The sequence below is a fragment of the Nicrophorus vespilloides genome, unplaced genomic scaffold, assembly GCF_001412225.1.
Source record: "Nicrophorus vespilloides isolate i.1.1-1 unplaced genomic scaffold, Nicve_v1.0, whole genome shotgun sequence".
In the NCBI taxonomy this organism is placed as follows: Eukaryota; Metazoa; Arthropoda; class Insecta; order Coleoptera; family Silphidae; genus Nicrophorus; species Nicrophorus vespilloides.
The window spans coordinates 385,220-402,585 of record NW_017100096.1 but is presented as its reverse complement, the minus strand read 5'-3'; the positions used below and the strand labels follow the sequence as shown (position 1 = coordinate 402,585).

Here is a 17,366-nt window from a genome sequence, read left to right as displayed (position 1 = left end):
TGATGCCATCTATATTTTGTTGACCATTTTAGACACTAATCAGCTGATTGAATAAACATGCATGAAATCTAATCAAAGAAGCAAACAAAGGCTGAACACTCTTTAAAAGAATTCTGTTGTATTAGTTAGTGATTATATAGTTTTCATGTGAGAGCCATGGAAAAAGATGACGAATTTTTACATGGATATTTTAATTTCATATCCCAACTCTGCTTTGATAAGGCCAAGGAGCATGTTGTAAGTTTTTTTTTTTGAAATGTAACATACACAAAAATAATGTTTACATTGGTTTACATTTAACAGGAGAAAGAAAAGGAAGCTAATAAATCAGCTTTGAACCAATCACTGACTTGGGCTATGATTTTAGCACAGTTGCAGCAAATAGCATTAGCTGAGAAGAGCTATATGGAAATTGGTTTTCTGCAGAACAAGAACAAAGGATTTTTGAGAAAAGATGTGAGAAGATTTGTTATTTTACCTTGAACACTAAAATTTATTTGTTGTTTTAGAATTCTCTCAGGGCAATATATGAGACAATAAAATATGATATGAAAAAAATTGAAGAAACAAGCAAACAGTCACAGAATGATCAAAAGTATGCAAGTATTGGCCTCAATATTGATCAGTTTCTTAATGCTCGAATGAGTCTTATAGACTTGTATCCTTAAACATTTTAATCTTAAAATCTTAAGAGAATAATTAAAATTTTCCTTAACTAGACTTTAGTTATGATAAAATGTATTTAAATAGTGCCAATAGTATCTTAAGATATAATGATATGTTGCAAACCATTAACATTTTGATTCAGAAAAATGTTGATATGTTCACAGACATTAGGTTTACACCAATCAAGGCAGTTTTCAGTTTAGAATGTTCCATTTTAGAACAACTTTTTAAAGCTTTAACTGAGTTACAAAGATTGCAGTTTTTGCCATCTCTGTCTCTTATACATGGGGCGCATACACAGTTAGCAGCTTGGGAGAATAAAATACAGAATAGAGAGGTGAGAATACATATATAATTTATAAACATAATTATTACTTTTAATACAATTTTTAGACATGGAAATTGGGTTTTTTGAAAAACAACCAATTGCCGGCATTGTTCCAATGGCATTTGAAGTTGAAAGGCGCGGTGTTAAGTAAATTCAGCTTATTTTTCCATGACACTTTGGCTTCCCAAACGTCTAACAATGAGATGAGACAAATGTGTTCGAAATTGCATTTCGATTATTACAATAAGTATAATGATCATTAGATAATAATGATATTTCAATAAAACAATAATTTTATCTTATAGAATGGCAAGCTTCCAGAAAAAGTACGACGCTGTTTCGGTTTTATTTTTATCGCCAAGTCAAGTTAGTTGCGACACTACAGATTATGAAAGTTTTCCAGTTATTGTTGCGTGCCCTCCTGTTAGTATATAACTTCTATATTCTATATTCAATTATGAAATTAACTAACCATTCATATTTTTCAGAGACCGCCACCAATAATCGACATGATTTTGAAATTAATTGCTGATTTTACAACCGATTTGGAAATTCCAGATAAAGTAATTTTTAAATATATAGTTGAGGTAATTTCTAAATATAGTTCGTGTAGATGGTGAAAAGAACTGTAGCAATAGTTTGAACATAACATTATTTATTATAATTTGTTATATTTAAAAGTTTTCGTAACTTTTCATAATCTAAAACGTAACTTTTTTTTGGCTTATTTGTAATGTTATCATTTCTATTTCTAGGATAAATATATGTTCATCATAACGACTTTAGAACCAAATATATATTTAATAATTACATTTGAAAGTAAAAAGACTGAAAAGGATACTTATATAACGAATTTTATAACGGACATATGTGCAAATTTGCGATGTACGAAAATATTTACTGGGATCAAAAATCATGCTAAATAAGATACAATAAGATGAATTCCATAACATATCAGGGTGCAGTGCCATATGAAGCTACTCCTAAATGCTATTTTAATTATTTTATAGATTCATTTTTTTCTAAATTTTATATACTGTTTGTTTATATTAAAAAAAAAACAATTTCTTCCATATGTTTTTCTTATTTTAGCCCTATTTCAGCTAATCTTATTAGTTTATCATATAATAATGTATAAAGATAATTTTAAAGAATATTAAGTTGCCTAAACATTTTGTTCAACTCTGAAAACTAGTCGAAGTTTTATGTTTAGGCAATTAACGTGATTGTTAATTTAGTTTATAAAATATATAAGTAAATAGTTATATAAATACTGTACGAATTAAGTCGATAAATGTATATAATATGTTATGTGACCATATTCACAAATATGAATATTTCAACTAAATTCACTATCACTAAAATATATAAATAACAAATAAACTTAAAAGATAATCATTTAGTAATTAGTTATACTTCTTTGAGACACAAATATTTGTATTATTGTACTCGAATACAGATCTAATTTATGTATTTATGATAAATAGGTTGCCTACATTTTGAAACGTTTGAATTTCGCGCGTCAAACACAAGCGTACGAAGTCTTCTTTACCGGCAAAAGAACATGTCGGTTTCCTTTTCCGTTTATGTCGTCAACCAGTTGACAGGTACGTCCAATGTTTATTCATTTTAAATAAGAATTATCACGTTAAAAACTGTAAGTTTGCGCTTAAAATGTAACAATAATCAACTTATTTATTAGTGCAATAGTAATTCAATTCAGAAAGTTAAAATAATCGTATAATTTTCATGAAAACATGTTTGCTCTCTGAACGGCATGGAGCGTCGTTTGTTTCACGTGTATAATCTTTTATTTCCTTTTGTTTTTAGCTGAAAGATGCCTTCCGTTACATTAAAAGACGTTGACCAACACAAGTTCGTCAAAGCTTTCTCCCAGTTCCTCAAGAAGTAAGTAAACTTTAACATAACCTTTAAAATAATTGATGTACATATTCCTTAAAATACCACCTTACACGTCCGTTTTCAATCTAATCAAGTTAAATATTCAGTAAAAAGATTGTGTAGATTATTTGATTTTTACAATTGTATTCCAAACATAAAGGCGAGATTAATATCAAATTATGTTTTGAGTTAACATGGCATATAGATCAATAATAGCTTTTTTAAATTACAACAGTTTTAATCATTATAATGACATTAGGCCATAATATGTTATTTTTTAATATAAGTTCTCATTTTATTGGGTTCTTATTGGTATTATAGGTATAATGTAAATTTCTATTGTGAATACTTCAAAATAATTAATAATTTGTGTGTATATTAACGTTATTTATATTCAAAATATATTGATGTTTATTTAATAGTGTTACAATTTTGATGTAAATTAATACTGATTATTTATTTTTTTATTTTCAGAACTGGTAAATTGCGTGTCCCAGAATGGGTAGATCTTGTTAAGACTTCCCGTGCCAAGGAATTGGCACCATACGATCCCGACTGGTACTACGTTCGTTGTTCCGCCGTCATTCGTCACATTTACTTGCGTTCCCCAGTTGGTGTTGGCACCGTTACCAAAATCTTTGGTACCCGCAAACGCAACGGTACCATGCCATCCCACTTCTGCAGGTCGGCCGGTGGTGTTGCCCGCAAGTGCCTCCAGAGTTTGGAAGCCCTTAAGCTCATCGAAAAGTCCGCTGACGGTGGCCGCAAAATCACCTCCCAAGGCAGACGTGACTTGGACCGCATCGCCGCCCAAGTTAAAGCTAAGGAACGCAAAGCCATCAGGGCCGGAGTGTTGACTTTGTAAATTTTTTTTTAAATAAAATATTTAAATAAGGAAAAATAACAAATAGTTTATTCTCACACATCAAAAAATCTATTCTATTCACTATAAATGAAAAACTACGAACAACACTTAACTAATAAATATACATAGCCGATACTGCTATTATTTAGAGATTTCCACTTCGAATCGCCACGAATCAAGTTGCTGTTGGTAAAGATAATCCAGTAACATGACTACTAGGTTTCTTGGTTTAGTCTTAATATTCAAAATCCGAACACAATTTTCTATTTTGTCGTTTACAGAAATAGTTGTAAGATGATGGAAATTACGAAAGAAGAAACTAAATAACAAAATAAGGTATATAATATATAAAAACAAGTAAATTCTTTATATTTATTTAATCTTATATAATTATAACATCTGTTTTTGTATTTAATATATTATCGTTTAAAGCAAATTATCGACACAAACAATATCAGTTTCAAACATTCTGGAATGACCATAAATCAACGTAAACAAATAGGGGACGGGATTATTTTTCTTTGTCAAACATAATCTTGCAATTTTCCTCAATCATACTCGTTGCATATGTAACAACACTCAAATTAGAAGATGAATCTGTTCATTTTCTGTCACGACAAATAGTAATCCTTTATGTTAATTATTTTCTAGCGAAAAATCACAATTTCATTGTAAAATTACAAGAACATAATCTCTATTCGGAAGTCATTATATAAGCACAGCAAACATCTGTTGACACATTGATTGTACTAAGTTCCACAAGTTTGTAAATTATCATCAGATTTGATTTGGTAACAATCTCTGATATTGGCAAATATCTATAATGTATATAAAATAATGAAATGTGCGGATGGATACAAATTCTACTACAGTGTATATATTTTTTGGTTTGTCTTTTATGTTACAATTCTTGGCACAAATACTAAATATACTTTATTAATCAACATTAAGGTTTCCATTAACAGGAATTACAAAATTTCATAATAATTAAACACCTATGGTGTATATTTTTACCATGATACAAGTATATTTGTATCATGTGTATTTACCATATGAATATGGAGACAACAAACGAGTACAAGGAATTATTTGAATGCCCTAAGCTAGTTATTATATATTTCTAAGGTCGTTTCGGCATTATTGGATACACATTTTTTAGAGATTTTTCTCTACCGATTAAATGATGTTTAAACTTTAAATTCAGTATAATTAACATTACACTATATGTTTTTTGGGTTATATTGTCAATATCTTCCATTAGGTATTTCATTAAACTAAAGTAATTATCTTCCATTAGATAAAGGCATTAAATAATTCCTTTCTGTATACTTGTTTAAATTTGAGACGTTAAAAATGGTCTATTTAGGAAATTTTCTATATAAATAACTAAGTCTTGAGATTAATTCAGTGCTTTCAATATACCAATATGTTTATATATCATTATAGACTTTAATGAGTATAGTTAATAGTTTTTGATTTATTTTTTTTTGTTGGTTTTCTTAGAGTGTGTAGTGTTGAAACTACAAGTGCTCTTCTTAATGGGGTTCAAAAAAATGTCTACGCGACATTCAAAGTCAGCGCAAACCACAATTATACAATGTATAAAGAATCTTATAGTTTAGTCTTATGAGTTTCGCAAAGTCATCAACTACAATTCCAGAAGAATAAATATTTTCTCTTAGTATTTTTCTTTTTAAATATATAGAATTGAGCGAAAAATAGAGTTTTAAAGAAACGAAGAAATAGAATAGATTATAAAAATAACAATTTCTATTATTTGAATAATATAATAATCACAATAATATTTAGGGTGTGTGTAGAAGGGCGAATATAATCATTTATCACAATTTTCATTTGAAATCTCTCCATTTTCAGTACACACGTTTTGTTGAGTGAGGAAATAAAATTGAGAAATACGAGTATTCTTCTCACGCATCCGAATTCGTTTCTTTAAATTTTACATATGTATTTTCTGGTAGAATATCATGTTATAGCAATTATTGGGTTGTAAAGAGGACAAAGAAAAGCGTAGGTTTAGAAGCAAACCGTTGGTTTGATGTTTCTTAAGAACTTACACATCGAGGATGATTCAGAGAGTCGCTTGAGGAGAGGCGCCGTCCGTGCCAGGATCGACGCCGGCTTGGCGGAGCCAATGTCTCAGGTTTCTAGTTCTTTCGACGAGAGTTGTAGTTGCACCCTGGTTTGCAGCATGAGTGACAACTGTGCTTTGGGCATTTGCTAGAGCCACGTGCTGTCGATAGTTGTGCAACCGATCTGCGAGCGTCGGGATGGACGGTGGCGCGGGCACAGTCGCTGTACCAGCCAGAACGGGCCAGCCCAGGTCTGGATAGACTAAAGGGAGTGGCATTACTAGAAATGTAAAAATTATGAATAAAATTATTCAACAAACTAATGATGTTCTCTAAAGGAAATAAATAAATAAAGAAATGAACGGTTATGAGATTGAAAATTAAAATTGCCTAGAGAGATATTTAGTTAAAGGAGAACCACGGGAAGGACTTTAGGAGTTTAGTACCTAGGAAAAGAGAAATTTATTTTATAAAACGTATTAAGTAAGCGGTTTGTTTTAATATTTTGATGTGTTTGCATACCTGAAGCCATATTTCCGGCTTGCTGCTGGTTTAATACTTCCCAAATCTCGCGGATTTCAGAGTTAAGGTTTTCTAGGCTTTGGATAATTTCAGAAGATTCTTGCAGATGCTCACCGCGTAAGATAGTCTTCGCTCCGTCGGCCGCAGTAGCAAATTCAGTCGAACTAATTCCAGAGCTGGCGCTATGCGAGGAGAGATCACTTAAGGTGGTCTCATCCTGTTTGTACTGATCATTAGATGCAGCAGTCGCTCTTTGCAAAGATTGCTCCAAGTGTCTCAATCGAATCACTTTTTCACCAAGCAAAGACCGAGTTCGGTGCAAAGAAACCTCCATGTCCGTTAAATCTCTCTCTTCCTACAAATTACAAATCCTGTTAATCTGCTCCATCCCCATCACAATCACATACTTGACATAACTGCTGCAGAGTGTTCCTGGCCATAGAACCGTGTTTAAGTTTCAAGTCGTTCTGGCGCTGTTGGAAGAGGCATTTCTGCGTTCTAAGACTCTCTTTGGCTCTCTTTATGGAGTCTCGTTCTAAATGAATCCGGTGCCTGAAAAATTCTAGCTCTGAGCTTCCCTCAAATTTTTGCCCATCCGAAAACGGGTATCTACAAAAGAACACGACAGAAAACGTCGAACATGTTTTAACATATTCAAGTTTCTGTGATGGCAAAGTACATACTAAATATTAAAAAGAAAATAATCATGCTTTACCTCAAATGATAAGTATCAGCTTGTGCGTTTTGCGGAAATTGATCTTCGAGGTCTTCCAACTTTTGCAATTGCCTTCTTAAGTTTTCCACTGGCGAACACGAGCGTTGGGTACGCTTCTTGTTATTATTCGTGCGAATGCTTGCGGTCGTTTTCAATCGTGAAAACAGCCTCTTCCTGCTTCTTCCTGCGTTTGCATTTTCCTCAGAAGAATCGCAATCTAGTTTCTCATCGTGTTGGCCTGATCTATCGCTCGTCGAAGTATCCAAATCCTGTATGATAATGGTCCGCGTAACTTTGTGTTCCGGTTTGTTTCTATTCGGATCAGTTTTCAATATTGGAGGTTTTTCTATCATTCTATTCGGGGATCTACAAGAAAGAAATAATTAAAGTAGTATATTTCGAAATTTATTACACGCGTCAAATGTATTTCACTTTTCTTTGTTTATCGAATTGCTGCGTTCCGTTTCTGATCCAGTTGTGGTGGTGGCGCTTTGTTCGCGTTTTCTATTCCGCTTTTCCATGGTCAATTTCACATCAGTTTTTAACCGGAGATACTTTTCTTTTAGACATCTATACTTATCTTCTAATAAACGTTTCTCACAGCGGACTTTCTCATACAATCGCTCTTCGTTTACGTTTTTATGTATAATATCATCCATATCTATATTCCCACTTACTTTCTTCTTTAGTTCGATTATTTGATTCTCATGTTCCTTGCGAATAATTTTTTCCTGTAATAATACATAATTAAAATAAATTAACCGTAGCTATGATGTAATGTACTCACTTCAGATTTGTAATCTTGTTTTATTTCATCCATAATAGCTTGATGATTTTTTCTGACCTGATCTAAAATCGCGTTATGCGATACAATCAATTCATCCTTATGCTGTTCCAAATCTCTTCCCAAATTCCTTTCAACTTCTTCTAACATTACATCAAATTTCTTCCTAATCTCAGATTTCTTGACGTCATATTCTAATATTAACTCCTCTTCGATCTTCGATTCGTCTATTTTAAATTTAGATTGCATCTCTTGTTTGCTTTTATTTAATTCTTCATCTAATTTAAGTTTCTCTTGCTCCAACGCACCCAAATTACGACTCTCCATTTCGACACGCAAATTTTCCAATTCCCTCTTAATATTTTCTTCGTATTTCGATTTTTCACCTAACAGAATTCTTTCTAATTCGTTTTTCTGAGATTCTTGTAGTTTATTTTTATATTTCGAAATTTCTTCATTCTTTTCATTCCAAATAGTTTTTTTCATATCTTCCAATTCGCGATCTGCACTCTCTTTCAATTGCTTGATAATGGCCATATTGTCTTCCCTATATTTTTCCGTTATATTATTGCAATTTTCTTCAGACAGTTGCAGATCTTTATCTAATCCTTTCTTGTCGGAGACGCGTTCAATACTTTTAAGTATTGAATCATCTTCTGAATCGGACATAGGAGCACTCGTCTCGCTTTCGAGAGGCTTAATTTTAGGCTTAACGAAATCTATAGGATTCGGTTTAATAAGTTTCAAAAGGCTCTTTGGATCGCTTTCCTGGTTTGGACGAAAAACATCTTTGACTGGTGAATTAGAAAAGCGTGGTTTTGCCTTTGTCAGTTTCACATCAAACTTGACTTCGTCTTCTAAACTTTTATCAGAAAAATCGAACATTAGATCCGCGTTTTCTTGCAAATTAAAACGAACATTTTTCTTATCATCCTCTTCGATACTTTTATTTATTGATTCTACGAAACTTCTTTCACGCAATATGCCTCTAGGTTGCTGTGTTTCTTTATTGATGGAATCTTCTAATAACGATTCATCTTTTGATTTAATTATATCCGAAGTACTGGAGTTTTTAACAATTTTATTATTTTCTTCGTTTTCTACTGCTTCCTTTTGTTCTGAGCCCTTCTTTTTGAGGAACATTGAACCACCACCGAGCAGCTTGAATTCCTTTTTAGGTGATTCGATATTTTTGGTATCAAAACTGCTGCTCAAGCTGAGACTAATTTTGCGATTAACATAAGCGGCAATTGGTTTTTCTTCTGATTTTTGTCTGATTAGTTTGGGTGTAGTAAAATCTTCCAGTCTTGCCTTCATTGGTGATAGCTTAGGTTCCTTCTTACGTGCACCCAATGATAAACTTTCGAACTGTTTGTGCATGAAGGGAGGTTCTTCTAAACTAGGAAGATCATCTCTTGTGTACGTGGCATCTTCGTTTTGTTCCCCGATGCTTAAAGATTGACTTTCTGTGCGTTTCTTTTTTACCAATCCTCTATAAACGTTATCCAATGGATGCTCCCACTGAGTTTTCCCTGTCATGTTATTGTAATAATAATAAGATTTAGATTTTTCATCAAGGCTGAAAAACGAAAACAAATGGAATACATTATTTTTGATTTATTTATTTTATGTATGTTGCGGAATTGTGTCAATGTGTAGAAATGTCAATCAGTGTGGAAGAAATGAAGGTGGCCAGCAAAATTGGGATTTTCTGCAGTTTATTGACCTCGAATGAAAATGGCGCAAAGAGTCTAAAATCAGCTGACTTCATTCATTAACATTTCAAATCGCTTTCACTCCGTCATTGCGAATGGGAAAACATACCATGGCTTCCATCCTGCGGGTAACGCTCTCATGAGCCCCTCGGCAGCAAGTGGAAGGAACTGGGGCTCGGACTCGGGATCGATTCCAATTTTCGTTGCGTAATCTCGAATTTCTGTAATGCAAACATTTGTAATTTCGCACCGACCCCGTGAGACCTTTCGTAATTATGTGTACTAATCAATACCGCAAGAAAATCATGCAAACGCTTACCATCGTTCGAGGGATGGCTGGATTCGTCGAAGATCTCTTCACATACCACACTGTTAGCTGTAGACATATTGGAGAGATTCAAGAGCGTTTCTCCATTTGGTTTTAATGATTTTTAGTGTCACTGTGACAGTAGGTGCTGGGGCGGAGGTACGGCGATACAAACAAAAACAACAACAGCTGGAGCGGTCGGTCTGTGGGACGGAGCGGCGCAGCGGGCGTCGCGACGTCGACGCTGGCGCAAGGTGGCGCGGCTGATGCGCCCTTTCGTTATATCCTCTTCACCGAGATTACGTAATCTGTGCGCTCCGGCCCGCTTCTGCCATTCGGACCGAAGGGGCGCGGGCGTCGCGACGCACCGTTCCGGACCTATCCACGAGAGTCGCGGACGTGATTCGTACTAATTGGGGATGTGGGTCATCATTTCACAGACACCCTTCATTCATTCATCAAGTGGTTAGGTAATAACTACATTAGACGACTATTTATTAACATCAAAACAACAAAAATATACATACTTCGTCAATATTTATAAACAATTATTGATTTGCGTTATTTCATGTAAATGTACACCGAGTTTAATTTTATCCTTTAAACTCAAAGTTTTTATGAGGGTTCTGCTTTTACGAATTTAGAATCAAAGTTTCGTGGAGAAAATCTTTATTACATTTTTATTATCTTATTTTTATAGAATTAAAGAGAAAATGTTGATTTCACTATCTTTACAACAATTTGTTAGTTTCACATGAGTAAATATAATTAAATTATAAATTGTATATGCAGATTGAAAACTTTGTATTTGATGGAAGCTTTTTAATGTTTACTACTATAATATTACAATATTATTCATTATTCTCAATATGTAAGATAAATAATTTAATGTTATTTTATTAGATTCTAGTCAATAAAATAAAGGGGTAGTCATATCTTAAGAATACACGTAAATCAACTGTAAAGTGCCAGACACAATATATTACCTATAGTCGTGTTGTGCTTTTAAATTTCTCGAGCATATGAAATAGTGTTTTAGGTACTTATGATATTGATTTATCTGCCACTACTTTTCAACCAAGCAAGCGTTTCCGCAAAGATAAACTTTGTTAAATTTAAACTTAGATGTTAAAAACATCACAGAATTTGATTAATAAAAATACGAATACGAACAAATACGATACGTTCAAAGAATAGAATTTTTCCTATGATTATCTACATATTATTTATAAACATATTACATTAAAATAGAGTTCTTAATGGAGATGCAAATCAGTTATTTTAAGTTTGATTTCTTCATATAAAAGAATTGTATAATCTAATGAAAATCGTATGTGCAAATATCCTGAAATAAACGAGTAAGGCTTTTAATTACCTGATTAATTTGACTGAATTACCGCCATGACAAAATCCTATTTAAAGATTAATTGTTCGGGATTGGTGAAGGTGACTCTAGGTAGTATCCGTAATTAATCACATGAAATCAACAGATTAGTTAACCATGAAACCTATTATTACCAATTAATAACGCACATGCGATTATTTTAAATAATAAGTTACAATATTTCGTTTTATTTAATATAATTATACATTATACTTATTAAATTTTGTCTGTTTGCCTGTTAATAAATTATATTTTATTTAAAAAATATATTAAGTGGTGGATGGTTTAAATGCCGGTTATTTAATTTATTATTATTTTTTCGGTTTCATCCTTTCTCGCGATTCGACCTAGTTTTGCGTGCGGCTATTTCGCGTCGGCGTCGCGGCGCTTTCGCTCTGGAGAGGGGATGGGGTTGCAGATGAAACAGGGATGCTGTATTAGAGGCGGCCCATCCGTATTGATCACATAACAGTGCACCCAGTCATCTCTTGTCGTCTTACATAACCATGTAGTGTGTGGTGCGGAGCACCCGGGTTCCAATCAAATAAACTACACATCAAATAAAATTTAAAAAAAAAAAAAACACGGTGAAAAAGCTTAAGATCTGTAAGTGCAGGACATCTTCTGCACAGTTCGCTGGGCATCCTCCCCGTCCGGTCTTGTGCGCCATGGGACTGGGTATAACCCTTCGAATCCTACAAGCTCATGGTGGTGGTCACGAATTTAGGCGCCCAAAACGCACCTGATGAAACCCCGCCCGCAATAACATTGCATTTTTGTCATCACCACAATGACGATGTTGAGGTAGTGCGCGTTGTTGAAGCCATTCCTTATCCTGGACATGTTGCCGAGGAAAGAACATCTTGGCTAGAAGAATCCACGAGCGAGTAAGTTGTACAATCAGCGCACGTTTTGTAATTCAAGAACATCTGCTGAATGAAAGCTGTTTGTTTCATTGTTATTTACAGATTGAACGCGTTGGTGGAATCATGGTGGATTTGGGGGGTTATGTTATAATATTGGTCGAAACCAAAGATAAGAAAATTAAATTATATGGTGAGTGGTAAATTATGAAAAAAATTGCGATATTCTAGTTGAGTTTGGATAGATTTGTTTAATTAGTTATGATTTAGGAATTATGTTCTAATTTGAATCGTTGATTGGTTTCGATTCGACAGGTTCCCCAGCAGACAAAGACAACTTGGAAGTGGGCGATGAAATTCTGGAAGTCAATGGGAAAACTTTAGAGGACGCCTCGCACACAGAAGTGATTAGCCACATTCACCAGGTACGCAAAATCGGATTCAATTCCGTTTGATTGCACGTTCACTGAGTTTCGGTTTTGTTTTGTTTGTCTTTGCAGTGCATCAGATCACGGACAATATGTCTCCGCGTGAAGAGGAGGAGCGGTGCCCGACTGGGTAAGATGATTTTAATTAATTTGCATAAAGAAACAGTCTGAAAATAATTATTATTATTATAATCTCGCGGTGCGATGTCACGGACAGTTTAGGGTTGAGCCCTGTTGCAATAAATCAACGGGGGGAGGCTTTCATCGAGAAGAGAACACACTCTAATTACAATTGCAAATTTGCACACGTCGGTGCCATTTAATTAAGTGAAAAATAGATGAGACGTTTGTTCCGATCGGATCTCTAACGGCGACCAATTAAATCTCTAACCGGTAGATTACTATTTACTATATTGCCAGCAGCACTAACTGCAAAGATTTACAATCTAATTAGTATCTGCTTATTAACAAAATGCTAAGATTAATTAAACGTTAACTCGTAAGTCGTTACCAAGTCGCACATGGCATAATTACTGTCTATCTCCTGTTTTTAGAGCATGAAACTGCGATTCTGCTGCTGTGTGTAATCCAGATGTCATTGTGTTCTAAGCGGATCGCGGCGTTATTAAATTAAATTGGTCATTTCTTGTGGTCCAATTACACCACCATTGAAACTGTTACTCTGAACAACATTTGCAAATTAATTTAACTTTAATGCAAACACCGGGAGCACCACCTATGCGTCCGAAACACACACACAGGAATTCCAATAAATTAATCGCGTTACAGTTCGTTCAATTATATTAAATACACGTTATGGAAATATCAGACCATAAAAGGCAAAACTATGTGATTATTGAAAGCAACAAAGACTTTCTAAGATTACGTTGCTCGTTCTGTTTTTTTTTTATTTGCTAAAGGTCGTGCGTATACATTTCATATTGGATCAAGTATTTATCAATCCGTTGTCTGTTGGTTTACAACATTACTACAGTTTCTGTATCGTTTTACTTTGATCAAAATCGCTATAGCTATCCATATTGACGCGAAGAAATGAATGAAAATTGAATTGAATGCCTGCCTGCCCTTCCTTGCAGAAAAAGAATTCCACTCTGTTGATAAATTACCGTTACGTGACACACACACATGGAACATAAAAATACTCTGTTGCAGAAAGTGTTACAAAATATGTATTTCACGATAACGTTTGCAATTTACGGAATTGCTTTTTTGTTTGTTTTAATTTTAAATGCAACTTTTAATAATTGCAACAATGTTTACTTACAACTTATAGTTATTTGTTGTATGATCGGATACAAGACACATATATCTATAAAAGTTATAAACTTGCGAAGAAGTTTATGTCATGAGTTTTAGATATACTTTTGAATGGACGTTTCTAGTTTTTTATGGATTATTGCAATGTTTATTAACATTGAAAATAATAACCTTTTATTACTGAAAAATTTTAATAATAACAATTTTTATAGCAATAAATATAAAATAAAATAAATTTATTAAATTTTTTTTTGAAGATTTAAATGCCGTGAAAGTTTAACTGTAGCTTCAAAAGTGCTGTGAGATGAAAAAAAAATGATTGATAAATTCTGTTCATAATCATTGCATTGATACCTCGCATAATCTATAAAATATTCCGACTGTTTGAATCCGAACGACTTTAAAACCGCACTTGACAGAATAAAGAGAAATAAACACTGATAATAAAATTATGTTTAATAATTCAATTTTAAGATTTGCAAGAATAATTAGTTAATTTATCTTAATTAATTAGATAGTAATGAGATTTGTTATTATTTTTTTGAATGTTGATAACTATTGATATAAAAGTTTTAAGAGAAATTTTCAACAATGTATAAGATTACACAGTGAATTTAGTTACTTTGGAACAAAGTTTAATAACATGTTTAGTTCGAAGCGAAACTATTCCCAGAACTTTCTTGATATAAGAGCAGCAAGCTCGAATGAATACGCTGTACTTGCATACAGAGAGGCGTAGGTCTCGTTCAGGGTGAGAAATGCGTGTGGGAGCCCTTCGTGTAGCGTCCTCCTCCCAAACTCTTTTCTCTCAGCGTTTGTTTATTTCGTGTTCATTGCATAACATTCTGCACACAATGCACACTACAACACATACACACACATCCACACGATATTCTTAATTAAAGTCCCCGCTTCGCCGTCGGTCGTGGTCCGTCGACGGGGCACTGACGTCACCCAGGTGGCCAACTTACCTGTCTGGTATACTCACAGATCGAGCGCGGACTTCGCCGCGGATTGACCGAAAAAAACAAAAAAGAAAACAAACGAATACATTAAGCACATCCAACAGACAGAGAGAAACATTCTCAAAAAACTCATCGTACCATATGTGCACAAAGCAATGGATCGATAGATTCAATCGAAGTTCAAAATCTGTGTTTCCAGTGGGGGTTAAAATCCTCTAGTTCTTAAATTTGTGCTACCTAGTTAGTGTGTTTCTTTGCAACAGATATTTGGATTATTTACGTTTTTTGGATTTGATTTTTCTGTTCGATGGTACGTTGACTTTACTTTATTCTTTAATTTAAACATATCTTTGAATCCTGTTCACCTCCTCGACATCGAGGTTACAGAAACGTAATTTCTTAAACTCAATAATTGTTATGAAAAGCCTGGATTCCATTCGGAAATGTATAACCTATTAGGAAAGGAAACGCCGCTCGGTGAAGTCTCGCATTCCAGGTCTGTTTTGTAATCGAATATAACTGCTGCTGCAATAAAACGAAAATACAACAATATGTATATTTTCATGCGCCGCTTCGCATTACACTTTTGCTTATTATTTACGAAACATGTATGCACTTTGCTCACGCCGTGCGTCAATTGGTAAATAAAGAAAACATGCAATTAAACAAGATTTTGTCTACGACATTAACCGTTACGCAATTTCTTTCCGTTCAAGGAAATACCTTTATTATATGACTTTTATTTTTTTTTATTCTTCTTTCATTTTTTTTTTGAAGTGGGGCAATGGCATAATTGCTCAGCACTGATTTGAAAGGAGGATTGACGAGCGTCGTGCTAACGTTCCCAGGCATCTGGTCTGATTAAAATGCACGTGGTACTGCTGTTGTTTTCAGTTCATTGTTTTTTTTTTTGTTGTTTGCCTTCTATTTTTGTTGTAATTAGACACTGAAATACGCCCTCCCTTCTGATAATTCGATTCGAGCGCAAACGGATGGATTAAATCAAGGCTAATCACCGTTTTCCCATTTGTACGCTGTAACCTTGCAAGCAAGCAAGCTTCAAACTGTTTGTTGTATTCTCTTTGATCATGAGGAAATTAATTCGGCTGGCAACAACGGATGGAGAGAGAAAAAAAAAATGTATACATGGAAACGACACAGTAAATCCTATGGGAACACGCGAATGGCAACTGCAGTTTGAAGAATGAAGCGTTCGGATAATTTCGTAAATCATTTGCCCATTGCATGTTTATTCAGTGTTTTCATTGTGCATACGTTTGACTGTTTGCCAACTTTACTAGTTTTACGATTACTAAATCTCAAAGATTTTGCGTAACGCCCTTAATCCAATTGTAAATATTGCGTTTCTACCGTACATTTATGTGTGTTATTTTTTATTAGATTAATAATAATGGTAAAAAAAACACGATTTTAGTATAATTGAAGATACAAGTAATATATTTACACTTTCAAACAAAAACTCCTATTCTTTTTTTTATTATTTACTTAATATGTTGATATAATTATGAATATTTGCAACAAACTTGTCATAGATCAGAATTGAAAGATCTTTGAAATAATTAAGGAAGTTACTGTTTACTAACATTTATTTATATTATGTATAATTGACAAATATTTAACACTCAAATGTGTTCTTTATATATATTTTTTATGCAACATCCTGCGGATATACCTCGGTCAATGTTCTGTTTCGATTATCTAAATCTCTTCTATAATATTCAGTGATTTTAGTTTCATAATTACAATATTGAAGTTATTATTTTATGTCTCGATTCGTACAGGTTTCAAACGTATTCTTTTCGTCAAAATATATAAGAACACTTAATGGTCAATGAAAATAGAATTCCACAATACAACAAACGTTTCTAGTGAAAGGCTGTGATGATACTCGGAGAAATTTTTATTATAAAAGAACATTCACATTTCTGTGTTTACATGGAAGGTCGAATATTGAAATGTTTGTGTGATTATAAATTTATAAATACCAAAAATTGTTAGTTTGAAAATATCAAATAAAATATGTAAAAGTTAAATTACCAGCAAACTACACGAATAGTGGAAATCCGCTTTCCAAAAGCTTAGAAAATACCATATATTCATGCTTAAGTAAACAGTATAAACCCGCCGCGTTCAGTTTGTTAAGTATTAAAGACTTGTTAATCTAACAAACCGTTTCCGTAAAATAACTATTATTATATGACGACATTTATTTCATGCTTTATTATTATTTAATTTATATATTTTTTTATATAATTTTGATGCATTTTTTTATAGTTATTAAATATTGTTTTATTATAAAACGATAAATGAAGTTATTAGAGGATTTGATTATTATTTATGCTTTGAATACTATATATTGTTTTTTTCACATGCAATAAGATGTAATGAGTTTTTGTTACGTAATCGCTGGTTAAATATAATCGTTTTTTTTTTGTATTCACCTTGGCTGTATAATAGTCTGGGTTAATTTATTTTTCAAGTATAAAGACTTGTTAATAAAGACTTTTTCTTAGTTTTGTAAGTGAAAATGTAC

General features: G+C 33.2%; 4 protein-coding genes across 11 annotated transcripts in view; 3 read left to right on the top strand and 1 right to left on the bottom strand.

Moving 5' to 3' along the window:
• The first annotated feature begins 31 nt into the window (after positions 1-31).
• Positions 32-1,996, top strand: LOC108567774 (UPF0536 protein C12orf66 homolog). The gene is made up of 8 exons (XM_017928433.1): positions 32-237; positions 304-456; positions 510-658; positions 727-1,003; positions 1,060-1,241; positions 1,300-1,417; positions 1,483-1,581; positions 1,750-1,996. The coding sequence occupies exons 1-8, from the start codon at positions 157-159 to the stop codon at positions 1,918-1,920; spliced, it is 1,230 nt and encodes a 409-aa protein (XP_017783922.1). The 5' UTR covers positions 32-156; the 3' UTR covers positions 1,921-1,996.
• Positions 1,997-2,547: 551 nt separating this feature from the next.
• On the top strand, positions 2,548-3,800 carry LOC108567775 (40S ribosomal protein S19-like). Its single transcript, XM_017928434.1, has 3 exons — positions 2,548-2,601; positions 2,825-2,902; positions 3,371-3,800. Exons 2-3 carry the CDS (start codon positions 2,832-2,834, stop codon positions 3,759-3,761), a joined length of 462 nt encoding a protein of 153 aa, XP_017783923.1. The 5' UTR covers positions 2,548-2,601; positions 2,825-2,831; the 3' UTR covers positions 3,762-3,800.
• A 365-nt stretch (positions 3,801-4,165) lies between these two features.
• Positions 4,166-10,489, bottom strand: LOC108567773 (centrosomal protein of 164 kDa). Of its 5 annotated transcripts, none has more exons than XM_017928430.1 (8): positions 9,907-10,489; positions 9,697-9,808; positions 7,876-9,451; positions 7,521-7,819; positions 7,089-7,454; positions 6,781-6,925; positions 6,374-6,728; positions 4,166-6,131 (listed from the first exon to the last, which is right to left on the bottom strand). In XM_017928430.1, the coding sequence occupies exons 1-8, from the start codon at positions 9,971-9,973 to the stop codon at positions 5,851-5,853; spliced, it is 3,201 nt and encodes a 1,066-aa protein (XP_017783919.1). In that variant the 5' UTR covers positions 9,974-10,489; the 3' UTR covers positions 4,166-5,850. The 5 variants fall into 5 exon arrangements, with proteins under 5 accessions (XP_017783919.1, XP_017783917.1, XP_017783920.1 ...); XM_017928428.1 differs by having other exon boundaries at positions 4,166-6,113; positions 6,781-6,982; positions 9,907-10,488; XM_017928431.1 differs by having other exon boundaries at positions 6,488-6,728; positions 6,781-6,982; positions 9,907-10,488.
• Positions 10,490-11,672: 1,183 nt separating this feature from the next.
• Positions 11,673-17,366, top strand: part of LOC108567771 (MAGUK p55 subfamily member 5) — a 34,578-nt gene continuing 28,884 nt past the window's right edge. The window contains exons 1-4 of one of the 4 annotated variants that reach the window (XM_017928423.1): positions 11,673-12,165; positions 12,247-12,334; positions 12,457-12,566; positions 12,642-12,699. In XM_017928423.1, coding sequence (XP_017783912.1) covers positions 12,268-12,334; positions 12,457-12,566; positions 12,642-12,699 — 235 coding nt within the window. In that variant the 5' untranslated portion in view covers positions 11,673-12,165; positions 12,247-12,267. Of the gene's footprint in view, positions 12,166-12,246; positions 12,335-12,456; positions 12,567-12,641; positions 12,700-14,820; positions 15,123-17,366 lie in introns of those variants that run through there. The other 3 variants (XM_017928424.1, XM_017928425.1, XM_017928426.1) reach the window with 3 other exon arrangements.

Excerpts from the sequence above, each read along its gene's own strand:
- LOC108567775 (XM_017928434.1), top strand. The coding sequence starts at position 2,832 with ATGCCTTCCGTTACATTAAAAGACGTTGACCAACACAAGTTCGTCAAA. Across the intron at positions 2,903-3,370 it reads TTCTCCCAGTTCCTCAAGAA|AACTGGTAAATTGCGTGTCC; the intron begins GTAAGTAAACTT and ends TTTTATTTTCAG.
- LOC108567773 (XM_017928427.1), bottom strand. The coding sequence starts at position 9,973 with ATGTCTACAGCTAACAGTGTGGTATGTGAAGAGATCTTCGACGAATCC. Across the intron at positions 7,820-7,875 it reads AACAAGATTACAAATCTGAA|GAAAAAATTATTCGCAAGGA; the intron begins GTGAGTACATTA and ends GTATTATTACAG. Across the intron at positions 6,983-7,088 it reads GCTGATACTTATCATTTGAG|ATACCCGTTTTCGGATGGGC; the intron begins GTAAAGCATGAT and ends GTTCTTTTGTAG.
- LOC108567774 (XM_017928433.1), top strand. The coding sequence starts at position 157 with ATGGAAAAAGATGACGAATTTTTACATGGATATTTTAATTTCATATCC. Across the intron at positions 457-509 it reads AAGGATTTTTGAGAAAAGAT|AATTCTCTCAGGGCAATATA; the intron begins GTGAGAAGATTT and ends TTGTTGTTTTAG. Across the intron at positions 1,418-1,482 it reads TTATTGTTGCGTGCCCTCCT|AGACCGCCACCAATAATCGA; the intron begins GTTAGTATATAA and ends CATATTTTTCAG.